A 24,607-nucleotide genomic window follows, 5' to 3' on the forward strand; every position below is an offset into this window, starting at 1 on the left:
AGATTAATTGTGTGTGTGGGGGTGGGGGAAAGGGATAGGGAATCATTATTCTCATAATAATGATGATGACAATGAAAGGGGTTTTACATTTAAAAGCACACAGCAACAGCACCATTGGTAATGGGTGGGAGGGGGGTGTAATTAAACCTAAACGAAACCAAATTCTACTCCTATTCCTCTTCCTTCAGCAAAATTAAGACCCTAAGCCTGCAATGTGACCCACCCTGCATCTCCTGTTGATTCAGTAAGGGAAGTCCTGAGCGCAGGGAACTAAATGGGAGGGTTAATATTATTATTGACCGAAAGGTGGGCCAAATGACACCCTCCTTCAGGGGCTCGCTGTGTGCAGGGTCAGAGCCCCGATGTCTCTTCAGCCACCTGCATAGCCTCATGTCTCCATGCCTGGGATTGCTTTGCACCACAGAGCCCTGCCAGGATGTGTCCGCATTATGCCAGAGGCCTTGTGTGTGTATGTGTGTAGGTAATGAGGACTTGCCCTGTGGGTTGTGTGTGTGTGTACATGTGTAATGGGGGCTTGCCCTGTGCGTTGTGTGGATGTGTGTGTAATGGGGGCTTGCCGTGTGTGTGTGTGTGTGTGTGTGTGTATGTGTAGGTAATGGAGGCTTGCTGTGTGTGCATGTGTGTGTAATGGGGCTTGCCCTATATATGTATATGTATGTGTATGTAATGGGGGCTTGCCCTGTGGGTTGTGTGTGTGTAGGTAATGGGGGTCTTGCTCTGTGTATGTGTGCGTGTTGATGTGTGTGTATAGGGGGCGGGCCGTGTGTGTGTGTGTGTGTGTGCATGCGTGCATGTGTGTGTAATGGGGCTTGCCCTGTGGGTTGTGTGTGTGTGTGTGTGTAGGTAGTGGGGGTCTCGCCCTGTGGCTATGTGTGTGTAATGGGAGCTGGCCGTGCGTGTTCCGTGAGGTGCGCGCGTGCCCCCGCAGCAGGCAGGCAGCCCGGCCCCACCCCAGCCCGCCATGAGCTGCCTCCCGGCGCTCGCTCCTCACACGGGCACCACCAGGCTGCAGCCCTGCCCAGCGCGGGGCGCCCCTGCTGCCCCCGGGCCGCCCCGCCGGTCCCCCGTCCCCCCTCAGTCTGGGGCAGCCGCTAAGGGCCCCGTGAGGCGCGGCTGTTGCTGCGGGGCGAGCACAGCGCCAGCGCCAGGGCCAGCAGTGCGGGGCCCGGGCCGGGCCCGGGATCCAGGGAGGGACCGAGCCAGGCCGCGCGGCAGCCGCGTCTCCCCAGCAACGGGCCTAGCTCCCGGCGCGGCGCCGCGCCCCCTCCCCCCCGGCTCGGGGCTGAGCTCCCCCCACCTCCCCCGGGCCGGGTTTGGGGGTGCGCGTGTGCGCGCGGGGGGAGGGGGAGGCTCGTCTTGGCCTCATTTCCTCCCCGCTCTCCTCCGCACCCACCCAGCAGCGGGCTCGTGGAGCTGGGAGGAGGCTCGTCTCCTCCCTCCTGCTCCCGCTGCCGCCGCCGCTGGGTCGGCCGGGGCTGCGGGCATCTCCTACCTCGGCGCCAGGGCTCGAGGGGGGAGGTGGGAGGGGGGCCGCCACCGACCCTCGCCGCTGCGCGCTGGGGAGCGGGGCGCGCGGCCCCACCATGGGCAAGGACCAGGAGCTGCTGGAAGCCGCTCGCACGGGGAACGTGGCTCTGGTGGAGAAACTCCTGTCTGGGAGGAAAGGCGGGATCTTGGGCAGTGGATCCGGAGCTATTCCCTTATCCAGCTTGCTGAGGTAGGGGCATGATTCCCCCCAGCCCACCTGCTGGGGGACGTTCACCTCCATCCTCCTCCCCACCCTCCTCCCCATCCCTGCCGTCTTCATCCTGGCAGGCAGGCAGCCTGGTGGCTGTGGCTCGCCCAGTTGGCAGCGTGTCTGCGTTTCCAGCCCAAGGCTTTCATTACAGGGATGCAGGAATTTTGAATTTCTTGCCCTCACTGCATCAGCAGGGACCTGTTCTTGCTCTGTGCCTAGCGCCGGTGCAGAACTTGGGTGTTTTATTGGGTGGCTTGAATGGGCACAATGGTATCATTGCAGCCCCTTTCCCATTACAATAGCCTCCTCTTCCAGGGATGGTATGTATGTATGTATGTATGTATTTATTTATTTATTTTTACCTCTGATCCAATGTTTAATGACAAAGAAGCTATTGGATGCTTGTCATTCTGTCTGAGGGGGGGAAAGCCACAGCTTCCCCTCACGCCCTCTTGCATAGTTGCTACCCTCACTTACAAGAAGGAATGAACCGTGCCAGGGCAATGAGTCTATAAAATGAGGGAAGTGGACCTTCTCCGGAGAGGTTATCAACCCAGAGCAGGTGTAAAACTTGCGGAGTGGGCTAGGTGATAGCAGCGGTACTGTTAGGGTATCTGGATTTAGTTGAGGGGAATTGGGTTGCTGGCCATATCTGCTTGAAAATAGTCAACTTTAGGCATTAGTCATATCTCAGGCAATGTGCATCAGGGCTTTGATTTTTAAGTGTCATCTTGCTGTAGGTGACAAAAGCATTTTCCCAAGCATTTATGGCAATTAACACTTTTTGCATAGGAGGAGGAGGTCCGCAGCATACAACCCAGTACCAGAGATGCACAGCCCTAGAAATAGCACAACAAGGCAGATTTAGTTCAAAGGAGTTTTAATTCAAACTTAAACGAATCATTAAATGTGTTCCACTGGAGGAAAGGAAGGAGGCTTGAAGAAACATTAATAAAATGCAAGAAAGGTCGACTTGTTTGAGATTCTACTGCCAATATATCTCTATTTGCCAGGGCCTAGGTCACTATATTTTTGATATACTGCTTGTGATATTTTTTGTAGTAGGGATTGCAATATTCCTGTCAAAATTATGCTCATTTGAATTCTATTTTAACATTTTATGTTTTACTACCTTTATTTCCTTAAAGTTTTTAGGGAAATAAACAATAGACACCAACACAGTTCACCAAAGTTATGTGATATGGGAGTTGGCACAGTACAATTCATTTTTCATTTAATTACAGGAATGTTAGCCAAAATCAAAATAGATTTCTACAATTGCCTTTGGTACTGCAATTGAATAGGCTCTTTAGCAAGCAATATGTGAGGTAATCTGTTGAATTTAAAAGATAAGCATCGCTTATTAAAAAGTGATACATATTTCTTTGTAACATCATCATTTTACCAGGATGAAGTTCACTTCAGTAGAACGTTTATCCATTTATAACCCAGTTTCATTGGGTGGATTTGTGAAGTTTTTTTGTTTTGAGTTGGTTTCAGTGTCTTGCTATTCTTTGCACTGTAAATGACAAGTCTTGTAAATCTCTGTAGGTAAGTATACATGTGTTTTTTTCTGATTATAGAAAATAAGTACCTATATTAGTTCCATTTATTTTGTGGCTTGTATAATATACAAATTGATATGACATTGTACCCAGGTTAATGGGTCATGGTAGTGATTGATAGACAGAAGTTAAACACTCCATGCTGTCTAGATATGTTCTTGTTCTATGCTAGGCATTTCTTTAAGTGTAATGAAACAAGTATGTTGTCAAGATGCTGTTTCTTATAATGCTCTCAAAACAACGTAATAGACAGCTTTTCCAACTTTTTAAAACAAAGGAATAAATATAGAAAACATAAAATAACTTAAAAAATAAAAAATACAAAAATACAGTATACAGTTATTTACAATGTCCTAAATTAAAAGAATACTATTATATTAGAAGACTGATTAAATAATTAAAATGATAAATGGATAGTTCAAAATGCACCATCTCTGGGCCCAGTTCTGCTGTCACTTACCGCTGGGAATAGGACTTTCCACAGTGAATGTAATACTGGCATTGATTTCACTAGGACTACTCATAGTAGTAAGCACCATGTCTGCCAGCAAATATTGCAGGATTCAGCCCTAAGTGCTTGAGATCTGTAATGTATTTTATGTAATGTATGTAATGCAGTTTTCTTTGGGCAAGTTGTAAGATTTAAATGGTACCAGTAATCATGCATACGTTGGATTAAATCCAGCACAATTTGCAAAATTGAAGCAAACAGGGTTGGGCTCTATAAATTGATATAGCACATGTAAACAATGAAACATATTGAGATTGAGTCATAGTAGCATCTTGAGCCAACTTAGGAAAAGAGCAATACTGATATTATGAATCATGCCAGTGACTTTAGCAAAGTTGTAGAAGAGCACTACCATCACTATCTGGAAGTCTGAAGTTGATGGGGTTTCTGGAATTTGCATAATCAATGCTATGTGATGCAAGTTTGTTTGTGATTTTCTGCATACATCTAATCATACTGAAAAATATTTTAAAGAGGTGTCCTAGTGAGGAAGAATGTATAGCTAAAATGTAGGAAAATACTTGTTCTTTTTTTCTTTTAGAAAGAAAATACTTTGGACTATATAATGCTTTCCAATCACTGAATTTCTCCAGAGTTTAACAGAATATGGCCACCTCTTCCACCTTTGAAGAGGTATATCATCTTTGTACCCACCTTAACCAGTGTAGGTGGGAGTCAGCATTAGGACCATATCTTCTTTGCCTATTTTGGCACTCTTTTTGGCATTAGTACTAGATTTGAAGAGTTCTTTTACTCCCATGGCACAAAGCCTGATTTTGTTTCTGACACTTGTGTAGGGATTGTATAGTGACAGCCCATATTCCAATCATCCTCTTTTTTCCTTGAGTATGCATGTAAGTGCTGGGCACAACCTGACCCATACGGCTGAGCTCTGTTGTCCTGGTATAATTAGTATTCCTCTTCATGTCAGTGGAAATTTTGCCTGTACAAGGGTTGCACATGTAAATGAAGTTTATTATGCATATATTGATGAATAAATATCAATTTTATTATGAATAAACTCTGGCTGAACTCTGTCCTTAGATTTAATTTTTATTACATCATTTTCTTCTAATTCTCAAAAGTCTTGTATTTCATTCAGGGAAAAATAGGGGAGCCCTGTGGCTGATTATTTAAAAGTTGTAAATTTAAATAGATGCTAATTGCAAAATTTGTCATTTAGTAGTTAAAGGACAAAGTTAAAAAGAAAATAACTTGAATTATGACCCCGAGTCAGAAAAGCATCCATATTTATACAGGGCACTTAAATCAGTGGTAAGCTTTAAATCCCACTGGGTGCGTCTACAAGAGATGCTCCTGCACAGTGGTTACTGCACATTTATTTAGTATTTGTATAATCAAGTACTAAATAAATACATAGTAACTAGAGTTACTGCGCAGTAGTGCCAACGAACACCTTTTTAGTCACACTAATATGCAGTAACCTAATAATACTATGCTGTAGTGTATTAGAATTGTTTGTGATGTGACGTGCTACTGCGCAGTATTATTCAGCTAGTGTGCAGTTTGCATCTTATGTAGACGTGCCCACTGATGACTAAAGCACATGTTAAAAATTAAGCATGTAAGAGTTTGAAATGTATTAAGTGCTATGTGTGTAAAACTGGTATTTGTTCAATTGTGAGGGCACCTGCACCTAAATATTTATTATACTGGCTACTTAAGATAGCGGAACCTATTGATTCACCTAAGCAAAAGTTATGTGGGATAAACTGTAGTAGTCCATGTATTGACAGACAAGAATGCAAACTGTTCTCCTGAACTAAAAAAAATGAGTTTCATTGTAGTGTGTTATGAATTATATAAAAGGACTGGAGCAGATCCCTATCATCCACTCTAGCCACTCTAAGTTACTTTGATGGTATATAAAGGCACCTGCACATGTACAGTGAGTCAGTAATTACAGACTCGATTAATTGAGGCTGCTGGAGTGTGGTAAGTACGGTGCTTCAGCAGACTCTAGCGTCACTTGTGTCAGTGAGCCTGTGCTGAAAAATGGTGGCAAGGGCACTTTAACTAAAGCTCGTTCAATGAGCTTTAGTTAAAGTGCCCCTGCTGCCATTTTTCAGCGTGGGGATGCTGGTATATGTGATGCTCTGGCCACTTTAATTTGAGCAACTTTTGGAGTCACTCTAATTAAAATGCTCCCCCTCCCCGCCTCAGAACACATGTATAAATGTCCTAAGGGCTTTAATGTAATGGCCAGTTAGTGGCCTGAATTTCTCAGATGTGGAACTCCATAAATAGCCCTGTGCTGGTTCCCACAGGACCTGCAGGTACATTTCAGTGGTGAAGTTGGGATCTGACTTTGTAGCTTTGGGTAATCTGTGCTGTGCTAGACCCCATAGATATCATAAGAATGGGCTACAATAAATGAGCTACCTGGGCTTTTCTAATTTAAGATGGGATTAATTTTGTATCTTGAAAATACCTATAAAAGGGTCCAAAGGGGACGTATGGTATCTTTGCCCACCCTGCTCCTGTGGTACATCTTCTGGAAGGTCAGCATATAATCAGAATGTAAAGATTTTTCTTCCTGTTTGCAAAAGTAAACGTACTAAGATATATAAAAAGATTGTGGGCAAATGTAAATAATATGAACTTTTTATTTTTTTCAATCATCCTTATAATACTGCATCACAAAATTAAGCAAAACCCTACCATTCACTTTGACAAATACAGTATTTCGTTCTGCTACCTAAAATCCTAAATTAAGCAACTGGAAACAGTAAGGTAGAAAAAGGTAAACCATTCCTAATAAAATCAGTGCATTTTTAAATTTTGATTTGGTAATAGAACCACCTTATTCAGCACATTTAGATAACAGTTATTTAATTGGAAAGTTATAAATTTAATTTTTCATATACTGCAGGAGGACACACAAAAAGCTTGAAATATAAAATGCCATTGACATATGATTTCATCACATGCAGTGAAAAAAATAAAACAATAGAAAATGCTTTACCTTACTAACAGAGCATAATATAGAGGCAAAGGGATCGTTTTGAATAAAATATGAATACCGAGCTCTTATAAACTTTTGCATTTCAAACAGAACTGTATTTTTAAATGACTAAGAACCAGATTTACCCATTCTCTATACTTCACAGAGTAGAAAGAGGACAGGAGGGACCCCTTTTTTCTCCCCCTTGGTAACTGCTCATATAGTGGGTTGCTGCATGATATGAGGGGACAACCTGTACAGAGCTGTTATTCCCTCCCTCCACCCCACATGAACATAAACCCCTCATTTCTCCAAAAGGGTGGGTAGGGAATGAATCGAACAACTCAACTCTTCTAATACCCCAAGGGATTCAACAGTGCAAATGTTCTGGTACAGGGACATCACATAGCATTAAGCATGGCACAGAGTGTTTCTCTTCCAGACCATGGGAAAACTAGGCTGCAGATTATCAGTATCTGAATCACAATCTGCCTCCTTGCCAGCTTCTAAGTCAGTGTCTTGCTTGTGGCAAAACCATAGCTTAGCCCCACAGCCCTGCTCTTAGTGCTAAGAATTATATTAATGGAATCCTCTGTTTACATAAAACCCTAGGATTCTTTTCAACACAGCCTCTTAGCGCAGGATTTTTACTGTTTTGGAAGAGCACATGTTTCATAGCTTTAAACATTTTATAAGCAGCATTTTTAAAAGATTTTAAGAAAAATAATATTCACTTTTTAATTTAAATAATACATAGGTCCCAACATCAATAACAATGGCATTTTATCTTACTACTCATTTTCTTCTTGGTTATAAATTGTGTAAATTAAGAGGAGCAGGAGTTGTTACCTTAAAGCTGGATCAGTTTATGAAAAGCATTATATGACATGATTGCCAGTGATAGCAGGGGAGTGCATTCAGTGACCTGGGAGGTCCCTTTCAGTCCCGTGTTCCTGTGTTACAAGTTATTTATATCATGCAATGGAAGTAAATAGAGAAATGGAGAAAGATTTGTTTCATATGAGATCAAGGGTACTATGTTGGCTGTTCAGTTAGACTGGGCAAATCCTTTTTCAATCCTTATCTTTACCTATGAAAATAACATTTTATTTACATGTGCTATTTTTTATGTTGTTGCTCCAACTTTCACTTGAAACATAATGTCTGAAAAGATGCCAAAATTATCTGCCTTTCCTGCCAAAAATAGTTTGAATCTTGTGGGACATGCATTTTATTTTCCCTTTTTTCAGTGCAAAATGCAAATTACTGTTCCAGGATTTGCCTTATACTACCCAGTACCATTGACAATTAATTGAGTATTTCCACACATTCAAACTTTTTGACTTTTAAAGGCTGACTTTACGATTGAATTTTCTGGTTTTTGCACATTTCTTATGCTTTTTTGTTGCTGTTGTTAAATTGTTTCAACCAAAGCCTAATGAAGATTTGTGTCTGTGCAGTTGAAAAGTATATAGAATGCATAAGTATCAATGGAGACAGGGAGCAGGGCATTTTGTAGACACTCTAGAAACAGGAGGGGAATAATGTGAGCCAGAAAGCAAGACCAAGGGACCCAGTAGTGCCAGGAGCTCCACATATTTCTTGATTCCCAGCTTTGTAGTCAGCTTCTCACTGCATCCTCCAACATACCCCACCTTGTTTATCCTCCAAGCTTATTTACTGTGGGATTTTCTGAAATCTGAAGGACCTAATGTAGGCCATAATGACAAAGTAGATTCTACAAAAGTCCGAAACACCCAGTGCCTGAAGGAGAAATGGGGATCAGGAGATAAGGTATCAAATTCGAGAGGTGCTGACTAAGATAAAAAATAGTTTATGAACTCAGCGAAAGTCTGTAGAGAACAGGAACTGTACGAGGAAGTTAACCAGAAGAAACTTTTGAGAAGTTAGGCTATCTTGATGGAATCCTTCCGTATATAGAGGGGATCAGTTCAGCTGTCTGTATTAGACAATTAGATAGCGCTGGTGCTTTACTATGGTGTTTGTCACCTCTCCACATACTGGCATGTTGTAATGGTATTATAGAAGTAATGAGTTGTGCCATTTAATGTTTTTCCATCTGTTTCTTTTATCTAAAGTATTTTCCCTTCTCTTCCACCTTTGATCAGAGAAGTTCTATTACCAGAAGAGAGGATTACACCACCTGTATCCTCTCTAGATATAGATGATCATTCTGCCAATTATTGAGTGGGAGCAAAGTGTTGACTCTGTTACTTCCTGCCATAAGATTGTTTACAACCCCTTTGCAGATTGTAAAGATAATGTTGCTGCATACCCTCTATGGGTACAGGGAAACATAACACTTATAATGGTTTAAATTTGGTTTAAACTGCAAGCCTCCAGGGGGACAAGTCAGTTTAGAACAATTTAAACCTCCTGAACTGCTTCAAAAGTATACTTGGGTAATGAAGTATTATTTTGAACCAGTTCAGTTATGTGAGGACACCAAGCTTTCCATGCTTAGTGTCTGGTTGACTCTCCAGGCATCCCACATCACACTACTTCTTACCCCCATCCTTCACCCCAGCCCCTGCAGGGTAACTGCCTTTTCTGGTATACAGCCAGAACTCTACTGCCCCAACTTCTGTTGTCTGCACTTACCATCAGTGTTTCTGGCTAGGGGTTCTTTTAAAGAGCTGATCAGATCAATTTTTTTCCACTGGTGGTAACTAACCAGTAGGATGGCCATCATAGAGGACGTTCCAGTTTTCTGCTACTCTGTCCTTTATCAATACGCAACCCAATGCCTTTATGTCCTCTGTTTTTCTCTTGTCTGTCCCCTATGATGGCCACCCTCCTGACCAGGGTTCCATGCATTTTAGGCTTAGGTGGGGTAGGAGGTGGCTAGGTGTGGAGGTAGGGGCTGTCTGGATCCCTGCTTCTGTATGTTTAGGAGCTTGAGGCTACCCAAGGAGTCCACAGCCACCAAAGGAAAGAAATTGATGAGATCTGTAAAAGTATCAGAGAGCTGTGCCCTGAGCCCCAAGTCCCCAGACACACAGAAGCAGGGGTCCGGCCAGCCTCTGCCCCACCTGGCCATTCCTCCACCCCAAAATCAGGCTGGGATGCACCAAACTCTGGTTATTTCTAAGAACTGAAGTAAACTGATGAATGGCTTAGGGGAAAGTGATTTTTAAAAACCTCAAAAGCTCTGGCAGCTCAGAAGGACTCAGCTCTCAGAAGCAGGGTTCTAGGCAGCTTCCCCTCCCACCTTACACACACACGCCTAGGCGCAAAGTGCAAGAATGGGTCTTTACTGTACTGAACTCTGTCAGTGAGAAGGGGGAGCAGAAAACTGATTTGGCTGGGTGCTCATTACCCATTCCCCTGGTGGCAGTTTGACAGCACTGCAAGCCTGAAAGACAATTGTATTTAGAACCCGTAGCAGTGTACATGTGGACACCCCTGAACCGAGGCAATTGTGAACCAGTTTCTAATCGGTGACACTTGGAACTGTTCAAGTTTTTCCATACTCAAAGAGTAGATTGTACTTTGAGAAGAGAATTTTGACAAGCAGGGAAAAAGAATGGGAGACATCTCTGCAGAAGTTCAGTAGCATCTGCGCTCTGTTGCTACTTTAGGGATACCACTGAGACACAGCTACAACTTGCAAGGGTGGAGGCCTAGCGCCTTAAATATAGGGGCACGTAGCAAATTCAGTTTCCTATGTTGCAGTGGATTAAGAAAACCATCAATGGGTTAGCACATATATAGTTTCTCATGCCACCAATTCATGCTAACCAATAGTGTTGCCCCCTGCAAATTAACCAGAGGGGGAATGATAATTGCTTTAATTGTCTCTGATATCACAGTGACTACTTGAGAGTGACCTGAGCTGTGGACCTGGCATTGATTAACATCACAACAATTAGGTGTACAACAATTGTTGATAACTTTGCTTAATTTGCAATTTAATTTCTTCAAACCTGAACTGTATGTGAGTGTTTGGTGTGCTAACTCTTTAATGGGTTAGTGAAGATATTTTACTAGTTAAAATTAGCTGAAAAAAATGGAAAAAACAGAACAAAATATAAAATTTCTAAAACCACAACTCACCAAAACCCAAATCCTAGGAAAAAACATCTAATCCATCCTGAATTAATTTTCACTAAAGGTAATTAGCAGATGAACTCTCAAATCCAAAACAAATTCAAATTGCTCCCAAATGTTGTGTTGTGAAACTGGTGAGATGCACTGAAAGGGCATATACATTTGAGATTTAACCCTTGCTTAAATGAACAGTTCAATGTTACGTTAACTGTGAAGTTGTTCAAATGTCTCCATAATAAAGCTCTACTGTGTCATGGGTACTAAGCATGACTGCTTTATACCGTTGGAAGATAATCATATTAATTTCTAGCTCTGCACTGTTGAACCTTATAATTAAATTATTCGGATTACCATCTTGCTTTTTCCTCTACCACTTCAATTTTGATATGATTTTAACAGCTCATTATATCTGATGACCCACTAGAATTGGTGATTAATACAGCTTCATACCATTTGAAAGCTGGTATAAGCATTGTTTTCTAGTTCTAATTGAGATAGCAAGGACTAAAATGGGTCACAGCTGAAAACATAAAGAATGATTTGATTTTTTAAGTTCTATTACCTCATGACTTGCAAAGTCAAAAATATTATGATGGGCCAAAATAAATGTTTTTAGGAACTATGTACCTTCCCACGCGGCAAATGATGCAAAAGAGAAGAATGGATCCTTGCTTTTAAACATGCCTATGCAGTTTTGCTTTAGCATCAAAGTTCCACTTGATATGAGCGTTGAAGGAAGAAGCCATTGGGGAATTGGTTACAGTTGTGGGCTAATATGTATTGCCTTGATTTTGGCACAAGTTGAGTCATCCTAAGAACTGCTTTAATTTATGTCATTGGCATAGAGACTCGAAGAGAGTTCTGTCATGTTCCTTTCCTACTCCAGCCTGCATGCTATACCTGCTTTGAAGCGGGGTGGCTAGTAGAGACATGGTTCTTTGAGTAGATGAGGTATCTTTTATTAGATCAACTGGGTATTTGGAAAAAAGTTCTTAGGAAGCTTTCGGGCACAGTCACCCTTCTTCAGGCATAGAAAGTCTCTGATGTTCTGAGACTCCAAGAAATGAGAAAAGCTAAAAGCGTGGCAGGATGTCAGTGAAAATGTAAAGAGGTAGAAATTAGAAAGACAAAAGGTAAAGCAGAAAGGGGAGGGGGAAGAGAGGAGGGGAAAAAAGGCTAAAGGGAAACATTACAGTGATAGAATACAAGGTGGAAAAGAGGCTAAGTGTGAAAAAGAAAATAGAGCTTCTCCCATTCCTGTTTTCCTGATCTTGAAGTGTGAGAAGATGCAGAGATGAAAATATAAATAGGTAGAAAAGAGAAACAAAAGGTAAAGCTAGTGGAGGGCATTTACACAAGCAGAGAGTTCCCCTTTGCCAGGGAAATTCTCTGCTTACTGTTACAATTCTCACACCCTAATTATTTTATTATTTCAAGATAAAATATTTTGACTACTTTTTATATTAAAAATACAATGTTAATTCTTGCCTACTGGTATGGAATTTTGCATGCATGTAGATTCTGTTGAGAACAGAGTGCATTTTGTTTGAACTTTATAGCCTTTATTTGACAGACTTTTTATTACTTTTTAATTTCTTTTCCCTTATTGCAGTGTTCTCAATTAGTTTATTTTGCTTTCGGGGAATAATATAGACATACTCCTGTACTTAAGTTAACAACTGTGAATTTCTATTATTACTAATACTACTAAATAATTATGTTTTTTCTAATATACATACCAAAGGTTCTATACCTTCTAATTCTGTGAGATTGTACTTTTATTAAAGTAGTTGCTACGCATTTTCCCATCCATTATACATGAATTTTCTAAGACAAAAAAAGACAAGCAATATAAAAATTTCCATATGTAAAACATTCAAGGTCTGGGCAAGAAAAGAACAGGTAGGATAACAGAAGTTTGAATTATATGCTAGTATGTATAAAATATTAACTATTTTTATAGTCAAGTTAAAGAAAATGCAACTTGGGTAAAACATTTCTTCAATTTTTAGTTTTTTCCCCATTATTTATTAATCCTAGGAACTAGCGATGAAGAGCCCATAATCCACCAGATCAAGATGCACAGTTAATCACTAGTCAACCCAGTTAAAGTGAAACATACATTGCAGATTTGTATAGTTTTCAAAGAGTGCAGGATGCCTAGGATGTATCGTGTTAGCAGTTGCATTGCATAGCCTAAATCTGGGGGGATTCCCCGGATATCAAGTGGAACTTTGATGTGGAACCCCCATATGATGTGGAACATGCTATGGGGGTTTCCACATTTTTCTTATTGCGTACCCCCTTCCAGATTTCCAGGTTCCCACATACCCCTATCACCGTACTTTTGATATATTAGCTCCTTAAATGTCAATTATTGTTATAATGAAAATTCAGTCTGCCATTACACAATTTCTCCCGCATATCCCCCCAGAGGTGTCTTGCATACCCCCAGGAGTAGGCATATCACAGTTTGGCATTAATGTAAGAGTTGCAAGAGTCCCCAGTCTTACTTTTAGAACCTAAGGGTGTTTTTACACATGCTCCGGAGGTAGAAGGGGGATGCTTTAATTAGAGCAACTCTGAGAGCTGTTCTAATTAAAGTGCCCTCAGCATTTTATGCATCAGCATCGCCATTCTTCAGAATGGCAGTGGGGGGTGCTTTAACTAAAGCTCATTGAACAAACTTTAGTTAAAGCACCCCCGCCACCATTTTGAAGTGCGGAGACACTAACATACAAGACATGGAGGCTGGCTGGAGCATGCTGATTACTATGCTCCAGCAGATTCGACTAATTGAGTACTGTAATTGAGTACTGTAAAAAAAAAGTGCTGTAATTACAGTGCGTCGGAGCAGCTTCCCTGCACGTGTACAGGTACCCAAAGAATTTGTGACATTAAAGATGACAATACCACTCCTTTGCATCAGGTCCCTTTAATTGCTTTAAAAATTTCTTTTCCACTTCTTACCTTACTTGTGGGAGCTTTACATGCTCATAACCGTCCTTGTTGGCTGCCCCTCTGTACGAGGATGACAGTCTTCCTGTAAGTGGGGAAGTCATTGGTGAGTCTGCAGATGAGTGTGAAGGCCAATTGAGATCTGCATGTTCAGCTACAGACTTGGCAGATAGTTTTGTGAGGAAAGTTTTGTGACACCTGGTGATGTCAGATAACAGTTCTTTTCCTTTTGTTTCTCTCATCTATCTGCCTCCAGAGGGAGGAGGGCTAATAGGAAAGGAGGTTTTTTTAGCTGTTTGGCTGTCTTCAAGGATGTAGTGGAAGTCTGTTTGCTCCTGTTCTCCAAAGGAAAGGCTTTACAAACTCTTTCTCCTATTGTGCCCTTCTGCTTCAGAAGTCCTATAGCAACAGCAGCTACCATAATACCTGTCTTGTCCTAAACTGGGACAATGTTTTGGGTCCTTATGAACTTCATGTTACTTACCTTTTGTGCTGGGAAGAAATTTTCCTTTACTGTCTTGAATGGTATAGGCTTTTTCGTATTCTCTGTGGCCAAGAGGCTGCTGTGTAGGTTAGGTTATGAACTGTTCCTGTTGTTCATATTGTTTGATAGGTGTTCTAGTTCCCTGATAAACTAAAATTGGAAGCATCCCCTAAAGAAAGGGGGAAAGATATTGTTTTTCTCTACGCACATTTATTGTACAACAATGCAAGTTATATACGATCTGAGATTTTATTGTAGAAATGAAAGATAAAGAGAAAACACTGGAAACATGAGCCCCAGGATCTCAATTAAATCTCTGTTATAGTTTCCTCAATAATGTTACTTACACTTATTTTTAGTTTTCTATTTTCCCAAATAATTATTTATCTACTTCCATATCCTGCTTGTCATCCCTGTTGCTAATTTGTCAGATTATGCATGTAAATAATTTGCAATCACTTGTATTATGCATATGTACTGCAGAGTATGCCATATATAATCAAATGACCAAATGATCTAGCAAGAATCTTTTCACATAACATGGATAAGTAACATTTAAAAAAAATATAAATGTATAAGTAGATTGCCATATAATATATATGTATATAATCTCAATTTACTTTTGTGTCTGTTATAAGAAGGTTTTCATTATATGCCTGTGCAAGGAACTAAGTCTCTCTCGTATTTGGATTACCCTGATCTTGAGTTCATAAAGGATAGGAGCAAGAGAACAGGTCAGTGTGTTGTAAGTAGGAAGCAGAGATTTGTTATGTAAAGATGAAACCTTGGCACTTCCCACCCACCAGTATCCTTGCTAGAGTAACCAAGCCAGTGTGTGACTGGAAGTAACATTATTGAGGAAACTATAAAGAGTGAGGAGAAAAAGAAATAGCAGGACATATTTTACTGCTGCTGTAGGCCAAATTAAATTACAAAAAAAAGGAAGCAAAGGAGGAATTGTGACTCAGAAGTGTTACTGTCTGAAGGTGTAGACACACATAATACTTAAACCAGTTTAAATGTAGTTTCAACCTGAAGCAGACAGATGTACAGGCCTGTTAAACTGATTTAAAGCTACCTGGAACAGTTTAAAAGTGTATCTGGAAAATCAAGTAATCTTGAATTTTTTCACTGTGAACTGGATGGGTACATATGGAGACCATAGGTGGATACTCTGGTATACAAACAGAACTCTGCATTCCCCTTTTTCTCCTGCTAGCACTTTTTAATCAATGAACTCAGTAAAAACTAGCTTTTTAATAACCAGCTGTACCCTTATTCCTAACTTGATTGCTCTGGCCCCAGACACTGGACACACAGAAGCATTGATTAAAGAATGTCTCCACCACCCCAGCCAGGCAAGCACACTGCAGAGTTTGGTCAAGGGAAGGCTTGCAACAGGGTACTTCTAGCCCCTGTTACTTCAAAGAGGGAGTGTAGGCAGTATTGTGCGATTGCAAGTTTGCAGATGGCTGAATTGGTGCCAACTGCAGAGACAAGCAGTAGAAGGGAGTTACTTAGGAATCATAGCTCCAAGGCAGTAATAAGCTACAGCCACTTACCTGGAGCAACAGGAATAGGATAAGGTTCTAAACTCCAGGCATCTATTTAAGTGGTTAGTGTGGCAAAGTTGCTGGGATAATGAGAAACCTCTGGACTAATTTAAAAGCATTAGGGTCATCTGACTGGAAGGGTATGGAGCCCAGAGCTCTATAAGTCTGATGTATGTGTTGGAGAGGGCATTTGGGCTTAGGATACAGTAGAGAGAGTTTCCTGGCACTTGCTGCAGAGCTGTCCCTGGCAGCTTTGGAGAAGGAGTGAGAGGTGAGCCTGTAAGTGTGTTCAAAGGGGACTGAGGCTGCAGGGCTGGTGTCAGACAGCAGACAAGAAGCCCAGGAGGAGGAAGCTGGATGGAACTGAGGTGGCGATCCTTAGGGAAAGGCAAACCCTGGGCTATGGGTAGAAGAAGGGAGGGCCCTGCTAGCCTATGGTTGACAGTAGGAGAGAGTCTAGGGAAGGGCAAATCCCAGGTCAGATAAACATTGAGGTGGCAGGAATGAGCTATGGGGTGGCTAATAAGGAGTGAGTGAATAGAAGACCCTAGGGGTGTCTTGTGGAATGTGCTGGTGGAAGCTACATTATATAGAACTGAAGGTAGCCGGTGGTGGGGGTGTGAGCACAGGGCGTTACCTTGGAGCAGTGATTCTCAATCAGGATGCTACCAAATCCTTGGAAGGATGCTGCAAGACATGTGAGGAGATAAGTAGCTAAATGCTAGGGCTGTGCGAAGCTTCGGGTGCTGATTTGGTTTGGAGGAGATTCAGCTGAATTTGGCAGCCGACTCTCTGAATCCGAATTGAATCAGGAGACCAGTAAAAAGGTTGGAATTGATTTGAAGCAGTCTCCACTCACCATTGCAGGGAGTTGGATCCAGACTCCATACTAGTAAGTGGGGGGCTGGGGGGGGGGGAGAGGGGACCACGGGGGCACCCCCGCCAGGCCCCATCCCCTACCTGCTCCCCCAGCCCCCCTGAGTGCCCCTCCACCCACTCTCCCAGCCCCCTCCTCCCCCATAGCTGCCCCGTGCAGCCCCAGCTCCTGGCTCTTTGAAAAAAGAAAAAGAAAAAAAAAGCCCCCAGTCAGTGGCTGCCAGGCGGGGGAGGCAATCTCTGCTGCCCCCCACTGCCCCATTCTGTGTGGTGGGGCTCTGCCATGAGCCCCTGTCCCCTGTCTACTCTCCCAGCCCCTCCCCATGGCTGCTGTGCCTGGTCCCAGCTCCAGGTTCTTCTTTTTTAAATGCTCCGCACTCACTGGCTGCTACAGCAGTCGTCAGGGCTTCTGGCAACTCATGACAGAGCCCCCCATGCAGTGCAGGGCAGTGGGAGGCAGCGGGGATTGCCCCTCTGCCTGGCAGCAGTTGGTGAGTATGGGGCTTTTTTTTTAATGAGCCAGGAGGCTGGGGCCGGGTGGGGCAGCCACTGACAGGGCTTTGAGTGGGCAGGGGATGGGGCCTGTTTGATTCGGAGATTTGGCCGAATCTGAATCCTAAGCGAATACTAACCACTTGGCACAGGCCTACTAAATGCATTCTCAGGCTAGTCCGTCTCTGAACATTCCCCCATGCCCAGCTCCTCTGCAATAGGGTAAGTACTGTAATATACAAATTACGTTTTGAAATGGAGTGCCACTCAATTCACAAAAGTTATGGAGAGGTGCCTCAAGTCCAAAAAGGTTGAGAATCATTGCTCCAGAGTGAGAGCTAGGGGTCTGGTGAAACTGAGGTAGGGCTAACAAGGAGCCCATCACATTGCTCAAAGGGGAAGCATGCCCTGGAGAAATGGTAGTGGGGAGGAGGCATGCCCTGGAGGACTGTGCTGGGGGCAGATAGTCCATGAGGACTGTTCCAAGGGGAAAAGTACCTTTTAAAGAGACTGTTCTGGCTTTCAAAGGCAGCCTCCCAAATTCATCATAACATTGAACATTTAAGGCACAGCAAGTAGGAAACAGGAGGTACTATAGAGGCCAGAGAGTGCAGCAGGTGGATCTGACCACCAGGGTATATCTGGCTCTGGGGTTGGAGCCTTGTGCCTGCTACAAGGCTGCTGAACCTTATTAAACCCACTTTTAGGAGAGAATGGAAACCAGAAAAGTGAATATGGCTCATGCCACAGGTCACCCCATAGGACCTCCACCCAACGTGTTGGGTGCAAGCATTCCTCCCTGCCACTTGTCCACTGTGTATGCTGGGTTAGTTGCTCACTTCCATCCCTTAGTGTTGGCACCACAGCACTTCATCTAAAATATAACTCTTCTACCTGGAGTAATAGGGCACATGTAGACCTGCAACAACTGTGAACTAGTTTCTAATCACTGACATTTTGGAATGGTTCAATTGTTATGTGCATCAACCCCCTGAGTTGCACATCGTGTAAGACTACACACAATGGGTGTAGCTTCTGTAGCATTTCTTAGGGCTGTGCTTAAAATCAGACTAGTCTTATAACCTTATAATATTGGACAATATGGCATAGATTTCAAACAATTTTTTATGTATTATGGATGGGGCATTACTATGTCTGTTAGCTAAGTTGCCTGACATTTCCCATTTTAAAGACCCTGTTTTCAGTTGCTTATCACTTTGCTAACCGTTAACCTTCTAGGCTCAAATTTTCAATGTCAGCTGTTTGTTTTCAGCAAACTTTTTTAAAAAAAAAAAAATCAGCCAAAATTAGTTCAGTTGTTTCTCAGAAATAAGCTAGAAAAACACATTATTTTGACCATATTGAAAACATTTGGGCAACTGTGTTTTGAGGAGCAATAGTGCTGTTTACATTTGGAACAGGCACCTGAAGCGCTGCAGAGATGTACTTTGTTTCTCTTATGAAAACCTGTCAAAACTTGGTTAAATTATAAATATTTGAAAAGTCTTAGTTCTATAATTGCTACATCTATAGCTTGGGGATGAACATTTTTCCTGCATTTGGAGTTCTGGACTTTCGTGCGCTGTGCCAGGTTCAGGAATGTGATCTGAGAGAAGGCAACCTATCATTGCTAGGCTTTGCTGGATCCAGCCATCATGAAGAAGGAAACTGCCTGATTTGAATGTAGAAGAGATAAGGAAGAAACTGTCTGATATGAGCGTAGGAGGTGCAAGAGCTAAACCTGCGAGAATGTAGGCAGAGTAGACTGAGACAGGAGAGACTGGAACTGAAGCAAGAGGGGAAATGATACTTGGATTTGGGGTGGAAAAGGGGCAGTAATATGGGGAGCTGTGAGAGGTGGACATTGGCCAGTCAAGGAAACTGGATGTTTGGAAGGGGAGTGGCCTGGGAATCAGTAGGTTGTATGGGTATGCTAAGTTTGAATGAGGTGCTGAGGAGATTGTGTCTGGAGGGGTAAGCAAACTGAGCATGAAAATTAGTGGCACAGAGAAAGGAGGAGAAAGAACTGATAAGGGACCATGGTGGGCTGAAGGGACCACGGTGGGCTGAGAGAATTGGAATGGTTTAAGCAAAGAATCCGAAATAAAGACCTGGAAGAAGGACTTTGGAAAGGGAGCCTAGAAACAGACTGGGACTAGGACCCAGTGGAGAAAGAGGAATATGGGGAGTTTAATGGAAGCCAGAAACAGATTTGATAAGAGGTCTAGAAAACCTGGAACTGGCTGAAAAAAGAGTGGAATAAACTGTCAGGAAAGGAGGTTGGACAAAAAGCTCAGGAAGGGAAATATGGAATCAAAACCAGTGGGGAAGAGGAATGTGATCAAAGGTTTGAGAATGTGATGAGGCTCAGTTGGAAGAGAGTTAGATTAAATGAGGAACTTGGAAGAGAAGGACTGGAACTGGTTGGACAAGGAGACAGGACAAAAATCTTGGGAGTAGGGGACTGGAAAAAACTGGGGAAGGAGGCTGGGATTGGAGTTCACAGATGAAATTAGGATTTACTGGGCAAGGAGAATAGGACTCAGATGAAAAGCCAGAGCAGCCAAATGTAACTGGTCAGGGGAAAATAGCAGACCCAAATGAAAAGCCAGGGTTGGGGAAGAGACATGACTGGGGCAGGTGGGAGGTTGATAGAGATTACCCAAGCATGAGTTTTTGGCCTGAGTAGACAGAAGAGTGTGTGCCCACTTTTCCTCATAGCCTAAAATGGAACCTGAGATTCCTGAATGTCACCATTCCTCCGCTGTCTGTAAATACTTGTGTAATCCACTTTAAATTTTCTTATCCCCTTCTAGTGCTGGCACATGTAGAGAATGACAATTTAGTAGTTTTATCGCGTGATTCATTAGTTCAACTGAAAGAGGTCCCTACAATAGATACGTAAAGGTTGCAACTCTACGGGTGAAGTGTGCTGTCAGTGTGATGCCACATTTTGGAATTTCTGGTTTTCGCCTTTCTTTTTTTTAAAGTTAAGAAAATTAGAACCATGTAAAAACATTATTATGGTAGAAAAGTGAATTATTCAAAAGATAGAAAATGCCAAAATCAAGATTTACCTGTGCAATGGTAATTTAGTCCTCTTGTATATTTACATAGTGAGTCCATGTACTATACATGATGATGTATAGTATTTTCCACAGGACTGCTGCCTCATTCAGTGTCCAAGATAGAGAATACTTTCTTAAAGGGCAGATATTCTCTATATATGTTTTTTTTTTCTTATTGCTCAGCATTTAGTCCTAAGCACTATTTATAGCAAACCATTCAAGTTTACTTTGAAGACAGAAAGATGCTATAGTGATGAGTACCATGAAGAGCTCATGAGGAAATTAATCAAAGTGTATCACAAACATTAATGAATTTATTTTCACAATACAACTGAGTGGAGGGATTATTATCCACTATTAATAGATTGGGATTGGAGGCACAGTGACATTAAAGTAAAAAATATCTGCTGATATTGGATATCTAGTGTGAGATTATGCATATCTCATAGAATTTAGCATGATAAAGTATTTTGGATGCTTAAAGTGTAGTTCCCAAAAGAACATTCTGGTACACATTTGGAACTTCATATAATTTATGACTAGCGTACTTCTTTGCCTTTAGTCCAACTCTGTGTAAACCAAGGAGAGTTTGGAGCTGCTGGTGATGAGAATACTAAAGGATATTCCTTTTGATATTTTTTGGCAAATAAACCAGATTTCTGTTCTGTCTGAGAAAGCTAAGGTAAGGATAGGAGAAAACAGGCTCTGCTTGTCACCGCTGAAGGTCATTTACAAAAATAGAAATGAAACGGATAGAAAGAGGGAGAGGGGCTCTTTTCTCTTCTGTTTGTGAAGGGAAAGGAGGTAGTTATTCTCTAGAAGTAGCCCAGCAGTAGACATAGGTAGATCAAGGCAAGTAGAAGAACTGCAACCCTTCTTAATTCAATAATGGGTAATTATACTCAGGAATTACTGAATGGTTAAAATCAATTTTGCAAGGGGCCAGGTGGGGCCTGATCACGCACACTGGTCAAAGGGGTATCTCCTGTAACACTACACCCATGGCACCTGGCTTATCTAGGTTTAAGGGATCAAACCCCACACACCTCAGTTACCAAAAGATGATTGGGAGGAGTTGTTGATAAATACTCTGTCTTGACTGTATCATTGTAATGGTGACTCTACATAAAGTAAGTTATACTGAGGATTATCAAAATGCACAAAAAAGGTGGCTTCAGATTGAGGAAAAAATATAAGAGCCCTTCAATCTGCCTTGGCATGACCCTCTTTGGAGTCCAGGGAATTAATTTGGGGCAGAAAATGCAAGCCTGTGAAACAGATCAATAAACTTCAGCAGGATTTAAAGTCAGTTATCAAGGACAGCAGGAGAGAGTCAAGACATAGAATCCAGGGCAAGACAGGCTGGTGTGTATACCTTTTCTTGTTCTAAAATCCTTCTCTTGTATGCTGCACTTAGTTTACTTACTTAGCACGTTACTCTATGGGGAGTAGTGCTTTAATTAGAGTGGCTCTGAGAGCTGCCTTAATTAAAGCACCTGGAATGTCATGTGTATCAGTGTCCCCATGCTGAAAAGCGGTGATGGGGGCACTTTAACTGTTTAGTTAGAGTATCCCTGGTGTCATTTTTCAGTGCGGGGATGCTGATGCACATGATGCTGGAGTCTACTGAAGCACAGTAATTGCCACGCTCCAGCAGACTTGATTAGTTTAGTCTGCTCCAATGCACTGTATTTACAGTGTGTCAGAGCAGCCTTAGTGCACATGTATAGTTGCCGACTGTGGGCTTAAAGCCACTTTAATTTCTTTGGGTTCCAAGTTCTGTACTTTTTAAGAGAGACAGAATCTCATTCAGAAATATTGAAAAATGAGTCTCTGATGTCTGCAAATCTCCATCTTTGAGATGAAAAACATAAGTATTAGTTATTCTGACATATAAATTGGTTAAAACTCGGAGGATCATTTGTAAAGTTTTTGGAGTTCTGAAAAAAATCAGCAAATTATAATGTTAAAACTTTATCAGATAAATTTACCACAGGCATCCCAAAAATACAGCATAGTCAATGATCTGGTTGTGATGCATTATGATTTAGTGCATGTCCCCCTTTCCTGCCTGGCCCTGGTATTCTGGGACCCTATAGCTGCAGGCCAAAAAACATTTGCAGGACCCTAGGTGCATGTGACCTGGGGACCTGCTGGCAGTGGCCAAGCCACAGAGATCACAAGGTTGCTTCCATGCAAGCCCACTCCCAGTGTTCTGCCTCCCACCGCCCCAACCCACCAGAGGTGAACCCACCTACACCAGCTCCTTCTCAAGAGGAGGGTTTCTATGCTGGGATCTAGGTCACAGGGTGTGTGGATCTGGCCTCAGATGTGGTGTGCCGGTACCAGGGTTGGGGTCTGTGGGGCTGTGCCCAAGTGCAGGGGCTTGAGGGTCCCTGCGTAGGTATGAGGGTGCCAGGGTTTCTCTTGGACTTGGTGTTAGGATCTGTCTGTATGTCATGAGGTGCTTTTTGATGGGGCATTGGAGGTGCTGAGGTCCAGCCTGGGGACTCAGGTGCCCAGGTCCCAGGGCTTGTGTAGGAGAGATAGGCACCTCGCTTCTCTTCTGCCTGCCTGTAGCTGACAGGTGACTGGAGGCAGGGCTAGAGAAGCGGGCTGTGCTTGCTTGGCATTGGGACAGCACGGGCAGGGCCTGCTGGACGCTTGGCCAGAGTAGCCAAGTGCAGGCTAGCATGCCTCCCTGATAAGGAAGTGGGGAGGGGCTGAAAAGCAGGCTTGGGTGCTGGAGGACAGCAATCTAACTTGAATCAATAGGGTAACAGTACAGAAATTCAATACATTGGTCTAACCTGAATTGATCTCATTTGAGTGTATTTCAGATGATGTCTATACTGGGTCTCTTGCACCATTTTTAGACTGGTCTATGTGTGCCAAACTTCTGGACAGTTAGAGGTTTAGATTGATCTATGTTCACTTAGACTGATCTAAGTGTAATATCTATACGTGCCCTAAGACTAATTCTATAGTTGTTGGAGGTGTAGCCTTTGGGCTTGCTTTCTGTATTGAGAATAGTATGTTTATTAGGGCTGTGCAAAGCTTCACTGGCTGTTTCGTTTTGACACCGTTTCGATTTGTTTCGAGCTTGAAACAGCGAAATGGAAATGAAATGAAGGGCTTTGAAACAGCCTCGAAATGAAACGAGGCCAGTCAAAATGTTTCAAAAGTTTCAAAACATTTTTAGTTTCAAGGCAGGAGGTAGGGAGAGCCAGGACTGCACTCCGAGTGGCTCTGTAGCCCCATGTGGCTCAGCCCTGGGGGGAGTGCAGCCCTGACTCTCCCCGCCTCCTGCCACTGGGCTGTGCTCCGTGGGGCTGGTGGAGCCGATGGGAGCATAGTGCCCACTTTGCCCATCTCCTGCCTCCAGACTTTGCTCCGATTGGCTCCACCAGCCCCATTGAGCTCAGCCTGGTGGCAGGAGGCGGGCAGAGCTGGCACTGCGCTCCGCTTCCCGCACCAGGCTGAGTTCCATGGGGCTGTAAGCTGCTGGGTGCTGAGCCTGGCGGAAGGAGGTGGAGTGCAGCCCCAACGCTGAATGCCACCTGCCCCTGTCAGGCAGCAAGCTACTGGGTGCTGAGCCCGGTGGAGGGAGGTGGAGCGCAGTCCTGGTACTGGGCATTGCCTCCCCACACCAGGCAGCAAGCTGCTGGGCACTGAGCCCCTCCGTCAGGCTGAGCACCCAGCGGCTTGCTGCCTGGTGGGGGGAGTGCCAGGCTGCGCTCCACCTCCTTCCACGGGGCTCAGTGCCCAGTGGCTTGCTGCCTGGTTGAGGGAGTGGCAGGGCTGCAAAACTGTTTCAATGAAACGAAACAGAGCAGTGCTTTCGAAACATAACTAAACTCAAAACAAAACACTGTTCCGCTGAAACGTCAAAACAGAAGTCGAAGTGGGAACGGTGCTGTTTTGCACAGCCCTAATGTTTATGGTACCAGTCACATTGGTACTCTCTATTTTAGTGCTATGTCAAATCTGGTTTGAGTACCAGCACAGTTGGCACCAAGATTTGAGGTGCTGGTCATCTGTTCAGATTAGCCTTCCATGAATCTCTTGCTTTATACATCAGTAAAGATCATTGGGCTGCTACTGTGAACTTAGGTGCCAGGATTGTTCTTGGCACATATAAGAAATCTCCCCTCCTCCAAGCAGGTTGGATCCTCTTCTTCAGGAAGAGTTTACATATATTTGTTTTGCTTCTGAAGTTAGTGAGGAAAGATAATTTTCCCATTCTCTCCAAATATAATTTTATGATCCTTACTGCTTTGATAAAGAATTAATGGCTAGGAGTTA

The 24,607-nt window shown here is 43.0% G+C and overlaps 1 protein-coding gene across 12 annotated transcripts in view; it reads left to right on the forward strand.

Moving 5' to 3' along the window:
* The first annotated feature begins 1,010 nt into the window (after nt 1–1,010).
* The window catches only part of ANKS1B (ankyrin repeat and sterile alpha motif domain containing 1B), an 870,204-nt gene continuing 846,607 nt past the window's right edge, over nt 1,011–24,607 (forward strand). For 4 of the 12 annotated variants that reach the window (XM_059726326.1, XM_059726323.1, XM_059726324.1 and 1 more), the window contains exon 1: nt 1,013–1,738. In XM_059726326.1, coding sequence (XP_059582309.1) covers nt 1,605–1,738 — 134 coding nt within the window. In that variant the 5' untranslated portion in view covers nt 1,013–1,604. Of the gene's footprint in view, nt 1,739–24,607 lie in introns of all 12 variants that reach the window. The other 8 variants (XM_059726321.1, XM_019480905.2, XM_019480906.2 and 5 more) reach the window with 5 other exon arrangements.

The sequence above is a fragment of the Alligator mississippiensis genome, chromosome 4 (genome assembly GCF_030867095.1).
Source record: "Alligator mississippiensis isolate rAllMis1 chromosome 4, rAllMis1, whole genome shotgun sequence".
Classification (NCBI taxonomy): Eukaryota; Metazoa; Chordata; order Crocodylia; family Alligatoridae; genus Alligator; species Alligator mississippiensis.